The sequence below is a fragment of the Mastomys coucha genome, unplaced genomic scaffold, assembly GCF_008632895.1.
Source record: "Mastomys coucha isolate ucsf_1 unplaced genomic scaffold, UCSF_Mcou_1 pScaffold9, whole genome shotgun sequence".
In the NCBI taxonomy this organism is placed as follows: domain Eukaryota; kingdom Metazoa; phylum Chordata; class Mammalia; order Rodentia; family Muridae; genus Mastomys; species Mastomys coucha.
The window spans coordinates 31,974,607-31,982,269 of NW_022196915.1; the positions used below are offsets into that span (position 1 = coordinate 31,974,607).

The 7,663-nt window shown below is 44.5% G+C and overlaps 1 protein-coding gene across 1 annotated transcript in view; it reads right to left on the minus strand.

Moving 5' to 3' along the window:
* Positions 1-2,307, minus strand: part of Ero1a (endoplasmic reticulum oxidoreductase 1 alpha) — a 36,792-nt gene extending 34,485 nt beyond the window's left edge. The window contains exon 1 of the mRNA XM_031361495.1: positions 2,111-2,307. Coding sequence (XP_031217355.1) covers positions 2,111-2,224 — 114 coding nt within the window. The 5' untranslated portion in view covers positions 2,225-2,307. The remainder of the gene's footprint in view (positions 1-2,110) is intronic.
* Positions 2,308-7,663: the final 5,356 nt, after the last annotated feature.

Sequence of the window (7,663 nt, forward strand, 5' to 3'; positions counted from 1 at the left end):
GGAGGGAGGGAGGGAGGAAGAAACAAAGAAACAAAGTTAGTTTCAGCAGATTAGGGAGTACTTAAATCTGAGGATATTGGGGACTGAAGAGAGCTCAGTGATTAAGAGCAAATATTGCTCTTTCCACAGCACCTGAGTTCTATTCCCAGCCCCCACATGGTGGCTTACACTCTAGTTCCATGGGACCCAACATCCTCTTCTGGACTACTCAGAGACACTTCATGCATGTGGTGTGCAGACATTCAAGTAAATACACATACACATTAAATAAAAATACATAAATCAAAAAAAATAAATAAGAGGTGGGCATGGACATGGCGACCCTTGCACTCAGGAGGCAGAGGCAGTGAAATCTCTGTAAATTCAAGGACAGCCTAGTCTACACAGTGATTTCCAGGACAGCTGGGGCTGTCAAAAGTGGCTAAAGATAGATAGATTGATAGATAGACCAATAATCTATCAATCTGAAGATATTTTGAAAACAGCTAAAAAAAAGAAACAAAAAACCCTTAATTACTAACCAAGGGAAAATGCCAAAGTAACTAAAAGTTCCTCAATTTTAAGGAAATATCCAAAAAGATTGGGTGTAGAACAAAGTTGAAGAGTCAAATAGTATTTGCATACCATTATGCAGAGAGCATACTTGAAAGTGTAACTCCTAGTATCTTTTCTCAACACCACTAGTTAAAAGCTGCTTATTCCTATCTCAAATGTTTAGATGTTGAAATTGTTTACCTAAAATTTGTAATCAAAAGAAAAATGGCTTTTTTATGAACTTCTAACAACTCACTTCTGCTCCAAAATTACTCAACAAAACAATAAAATCCAAAATTTTAAAGCGCTGAAACAAACAATACCTCTTCTTCCTGATACTCAAGCGACTTATTGTAAGTATCATATGCTGCATACACGTATTTCTGATCACAGATAGTAAGACCCACGAATGACCTGGCTGTCTATCCCTCCATTTTTTATAAATGTAATTTCAGAGATCGAAGTCCACCAAAAAGGTAGCTATAAGAAGAGTAACGAAAGCCAATGTTCCACGGGTTATGGTCATTTCCCTGAGGATAGATCCCTGTGTCCCATGTGGTGGATGGGGAGAAAGATTCCTGCAAGCTGTAGACTAAAAGCACCCCCTACTATGCGTACATTCACAGGTACAATATACATACTCACAAAATAAAGCAGTATTTTAAACATCGTAAAGAATAATAATGAACAAATCGAGGGGGAAAGAGTGCAGGCCAGCGCGAGATGTGGTCGTGAGCGCCTGTATAGCAATACAATTTACATATTAGGTAACAGTAATAAAATGATCTGATACACTTTTAAACGGAAGAAAGTCTAGGGAACCGCTAATATTCAAGAGTTCTCCCAGGCTTTATAAGAACTCACTAAGAGACTAGCACATCGACTGAATCCACATACTCCTGGGTGTTTGCAAGCTATCTGTTAGCATTTTCTTAAGACTGCAAAATGAAATTCAGTTATTTCAATGCGGCTAGCCTAAATGGCCTCATACAAAATTTACAGGCTACACTACGAAAACAAATTCTTTTAATGTTTTGCTCACGGAACCCACACCTTTCTCCTACTGATGTAAATAATCACAGCTCATAATCAAGGGCCTGCCTCGGATTCCGCAAAAGGAGTGTCAGGATGCGAGAATAAGCTTCAGGAAGAAAGTACACCACACACAGGCCGAGAAGTCACAGGACAACGACAGCCGCAAAGACACCAGGCAGTTGCAACAGGGCACCCAAAGAGCCCCGGCAAGGTCATTCAACCTCTTGACAACGACAGCAAGACCTAAAGAACAGCTTGTCTCCCCAAGAGTCCGTATCGGAAGCAGAAAGGCTGGGGACGCCCCCGGCAGTGCGCGCACGAGTTCCCCAGGTGCTGGGTCCACTCAGAACCCCCGATCCTGTGGACACGGAGCACTCAAGGCAGGATGCAAGGAAGCGGCGTGACAAGCAGGCCAGGCGTTCAAGCCCATCGAAGGGTGCCCCGACCCGGGGCGATAGGGAACGCAGGGCGGGCCGGGCCGCACGACAGGATCGCCCGCGACCGGAGATGCGCAGCTCCACCGGCCGCCTGCGCGCCTCACCTGGCAGAAGCAGCGCTGTGCCGCTGTCTCCAGCCTCCGCTCCTCAGCCTGGCCCAAGCGCAGCAGCCACACGACGCCCAGGAGTCCGACCAGCAAGCCCCAGGCGCGGCCCATCGCCGCTCGCCGCCCACCGCCCTCGGCCGGCGAAACCGTGCTTGGCTCCCCGGCGCAGGCCGCGCGCCGGCTGAAGAAGCCTGCGCCCGCCCCGCCCCGCCCCGCCCCGCCTCGCCTCGCCCCGCCCCGCGCCGCGCCGCGCTCCGCCCTCCGCGCTCCCGCCTCCCCTGCGGACGTGCGGCGACGCGCGCCTCCGTCCACGCGAGCCTCGGGCAGCCTCACTCCTGCGCGCCCCGCTCACGCACCTGCCTCCGGTCCACCTGGCCTGCAGCTCGCCCGGCGCAAAGACGCGGTCCTTCCAGGGTCCGGGTATCCCCAGAGCCTACGCTGCCCCGGGCCTACGCTGTCCGGCCAGCCCCGCCCCGCCCCGCCCCGGAGCTCACGCCGGCCCATTCCTTTCTCAATACTAGGAAATCGAGCCTGGTTTACGTGTGCGCCGTGCTCTGTCCGCCCTAAGCCTTTTAAAAGGATGTTGGAGTTCATCTCGGGGAGCATGGCCGTACACACGATTTAGTGGCGTTCTAGTTTTTACCTTCCTACTTCCTACCTAGGGAGCAGGTGAAATTGGTTTCCAAAGGCTGGGTCTCTCGGTTTACACCTATAATTCCTACACTCCAGAGACTGTGGTGAGAGGATTGCTCAATTTCAAAGACAGCTTGAGCTACATACTTCCTCCACTATAGAGTTAGACCCTATTTTATAAATAAAAGTTTAAATACAATAATAAATACACGTTTTGTTTTGTTTGTGGTAGTGCATTTTTATTTTGATGAAGGGTCTCACTGTGTATTCCTGGCTGATCTGGAACTTACACTGTAGACCACGCTGGCCTCAAACACATAGAGGTCAATTTGCCTCTGCCTCCCTGGAGCTGAGATTAAAGGCCTGTGCCACCACAACCAGCCTTTCAATCTTATTTTTAGTTCACTAATAATTGTGTGTATGATGTGATGTTTTCAATCCATATATACATTGTAGGAAGGCTCAATCACATTAATATATCCATCACTTCACCAGCTTGACTTTTTCTTACGAGAATGTTTAAAAATAAGTGTATAAGTAACTTCCAAGTACACAGCATATAAACCACAGCCTCCATGTAATACCATAGGTCAATGAAACTTACTTTTCCAGTCGAACTGTACCTTTGTGCTCTTGGACTAACTTTTCTCTCTCCAACTTTCCCTGGTTACCGCTTTTCTACAGATTCTATGAGATTGGCTTTTTAAAATTCCACACAAATGAAATCACACAGTACTTCCCTCTCTGCCCTTGCTTCATCGCCCTTAGCATGGTGTTCTGCAGTTACAGCTGTGTCACAGGTCACCGCATCCGCTTCTTTATAAGTCTGCACAGTACTCTGTGTCAGGGTACACACACCCAGGGTGTGCTACATTATTTGTTCATCCACTGAGGGATGCTTAGTTTGCTCCTGGCTACTATGTGTAATGCTGAGCCACACTGAAACTTCTTGGAATATTGTCAAAAAGATGAATGGCTAGGCTTGGTGGTTCATAGTGTAGTCCCAGCACACGTTTAGGGCCAGCCTGGTGTGCATTAAGAGTTCAGAGCTAGCCAGGAGGTGGTGGCACACGCCTCTAATCCCAGCACTTGGGAGGTAGAGGCAGGTGGATTTCTGAGTTCGAGGCCAGCCTGGTCTACAGAGTGAGTTCCAGGAAAGCCAGGGCTACAGAGAAACCCTGTCTGGAAAAAACCACAAGAAAAAAAAAGAGTTCAGGGCTATATAACAAGTTCCTGTCTTGAAAAAACAACAACAACAACAACAACAACAACAAACCTACTAAGAAAACAACAAGAAGTGGCTAATAAAGCTGAGTATAGTGGTATACTTTAACTCTAACAGAGGCAGGCAGATTGCTGTGTGTTCCAGGCCATCCTGGGCTATGTGTAGTGAGTTCCAGGACAGCCAGAGCTACACAATATGAACCAAAGCAAACAAACAAACAAAAAACAAAGACTAAGGCCGGAGGATCATCATGAATTTGAATCCAGTTGGGGCTACATAGCAAGACCTTGTCTTAAAAAGAATTAAGAAAAAAATTATGTATATCGTATTTGGGAAATAGCAGAGATTCCACAAGAAACTAAACATAGAATTACCAACCTGGTAATTTCCATAAATATCCTTTGGGTAAACATCTGAGCTAGTTGAAATTTGTATACTGAATGGAAACTTGCCCTCTTCATGTTCAATATTTGTATATCTTTGGTAACATTTTCTTCCTTATATTTCTACCACTGAATTGCAAACTTTTAAAACTGCTTAAACATACCTTAGACTCCCAGGTTCTTGTTTGGGAATGAATAGTTTTTTGTTTTTTGGTTTTTTTTTTTCTTATTTTGGTTTTTCAAGACAGGGTTTCTCTGTGTAGCCCTGGCTGTCCTGGAACTCACTCTATAGACCAGGCTGGCCCCGAACTCAGAAATCCGCCTGCCTCTGCCTCCCAAGTACTGGGATTAAAGACGTGCACCACCACTGCCTGGCTGAATAGCTTTTCTTACAACCAAGCACTCTATCATCAAAATTATGATCAAAATAATTTTATTATGATCAAAATAATCAAAATTATTATCATCAACAAAGCAAAGGAAGAGAAACACTGAATGAGCAAAGGACAAGCTTTCTGAAGCAAGCTTGATCCAGCTTAAGATTCTACACTGATGTGAGAGCCTGGAACCTGAGTGAACTTAAGAGCACCAGCTTCCCCGAGAGTTCCCAAAAGACCTTTGGCTCAGTCTTCTGAGTGAGTTTTCTTCTTCAATATGCCTAGCTAAGGCATATTGTATGAGGGCCCATGAAATAACTGACTAGTCATCCAGTAACAATTTCAAGAGTGCCAGGGGATACGAAGTTCAGTCCTTGATTCTGAAAGCCCGGCCTCCTGTTAAAACTTTGTTCAGCAACATTAAATTGTTGGGAGATGAACTAGATCACAAGTTTGTTATTCTAATACTAGAACAACATCCTGACAGACTTAATGCGCACAGCATTTCTTGACAGAGTCCTGATTGCTATGTAAATAGCAGCTATTATTTTTTTTTTTTAATGAGCAAAGCAGGAAGGGCCTTGCACCAGTTTCTCAAAATGGGACAAGAAGGAAACTTGGCGCCTAAACAATTTCCAGCATTAAACAGACAAGAAAGAAAGAATTTAAAGGAAAACATGTAGTCACGGAAGAATGACTAAGCAAAACTTTAAAGGCTTGGTGCCACATGATTAGACCCAGTTATCTAATCTTTACTAAGTACAAATGTCATATTGTCAGACCTTCCTTGCCTCACAATCAGAACTATCTGAGGTGGAAAGGCACAGCCACTTAAGCTGTCTTTATGTACAGTTCCTGAGTACGCAAGCTACGTATTACAGTCCCTGACTTCACTTCTTCGTTTCCCATTCATGTCTCAACCCACAGTCTATCTGGTTTCCAGGTTACGAGTCCTCCTACACCTCTTTAAATGGAGCACCATCACTAAGTTCAATGACCATTTTCCAGGAAGTACATGCTGCATTTTAACAAGGCTGAGTCCTCTCCGTCTTTAAATTCAGTGTAAGGTGTAGGAAACACTTCAGGTTCTCTTTATGACCTCCTCCCCTTTTGCCTGTCTCAGAATGTAGCCCAGGCTGGACTCTAATTGGCCAGCCTACTGCTCCAGTCTTCCAAGTGCTAGGATTACCGGCATAGGCAGCTGCACCCACACTCCTTACTCCTTCCTGATCTTTCCCACAGTCCGCTTTTAAGATGCCATTACTCCTTGGGATTCCATCTATCTTTTAGTACCTCCTTGAGAACATTGCTCAGTCCCATAATGTTAAATGCCTTCTCTACCCTCAAGACTCCCAAGTGTACATTTCTAGTTCAGTCTCTCCCTAGAGCTTCACAGTTCAACTGCTTGTTGGACACATACACCTGCTTTTCTGAGAGACAATTAGTCATACTATCTGTGGCCAGGCATCTGGAAAGCAGGAAGACACATTGGGCTTCCTTCTAGTTTTCTTTCAGATCCCACAACCTTTTGATGCACCATGCCTTGACAGGCTTCATGGAGAACTGAGCCATGGCCTTTATTCTTTCAGCTAATTTATGTCCTCATTCCCCTAACTAATCAACTGGCTTGTAGGTTTGTATTCCTCAGAAAACAACCAACCAACAAACAAAACTATGAACCTCCTCCACCCAAGGCCGGTTTCTGAAATATGTAACTTTTTAAAATGAAGAATTGCTAACAATTATCCCATTTTAATAGGTGGAAGAAAGGACCTGGAGAGATGGCCTAGTTAAGTGCACTGGCTGCTCTTTGAGAGGTCCTGAGTTCAATTCTCAGCAACCACATATTGGCTCATAACCATTTATAATAGGATCTGATGCCCTCTTCTAGCATACAGGTATACATGCAGATAGAGTACTCCTATACATTAAATAAATAAATCTTCTTTAAAATGCAGAGGGAGAGTTTGAGGCCAGCCTGATCTACAGAGTGAGTTCCAGAACAGCCAGGACTATACAGAAAAACCCTGTCTCGAAAAACCAGAAAAAAAAAAAAAAAGCAGAGGGAGGCTTTACACATTAAAAAGTCTTTTAAGAAGTGATATAAAGCTGGGCAGTAGTGGCGTATGTCTTTAATCCCAGCACTTGGGAGGCAGAGGCAGGTGGATTTCTGAGTTTGAGGCCAGCTTGGTCTACAGAGTGAGTTCCAGGACACTCAGGGCTACACAGAGAAACCCTGTCTCAACCCCCCCCCCCAAAAAAAGAAGTGATATAAAAATACAGAGAGAGAAAGAGAGAGTGGTATGGAGTATGTGTATGTGAATGAGATTGGAGAGCCAGCAACCTGGCTCAGTGGGTAGAGGCTCCACTCACCAAACTTAATTACCTAAGCTGAATGCCCAGGACCCACAAGGTAAACCAACTGTAGTACCACACAAAATAAATAAAGTATAATTTTAAAAATGAGAAATGAATGAAAAACTCAAGCGATTAAAGAACAAAATCTAATCACCAAGTGTGATTATGACCTTAAAACTTATTAACAAGAAAAGCCAAACTGGAAGGACAACTGCCTAGACTCAGGGCCACTGGGCACACAGCTAAGGGAGTGGAAAATGTCTCTACCAGAGTCTAAGGTTTTAGCGCTGTGGTTCTCAACTTCCCTAATGCCATGACCCTCTAATACAGTCCCTCATGTTGTGGTGACCCAACCATAAAATTATTTTCATAGATACTTCATAACTGTAATTTAGCTACTGTTGTGAAATTTAATGTAAATTTCTGATATGCAGGATCTCTGATAGGCAGGCCTCAACGGGGTCACAACCCACATGTTGAGAACCTATTGTTTAGAGTGAAAGACCCAAAAATTTACAAAGGATTGTGAAACAGAATACTCTAGAAACCACAGGAAAATGAGCCAGGACCTTCA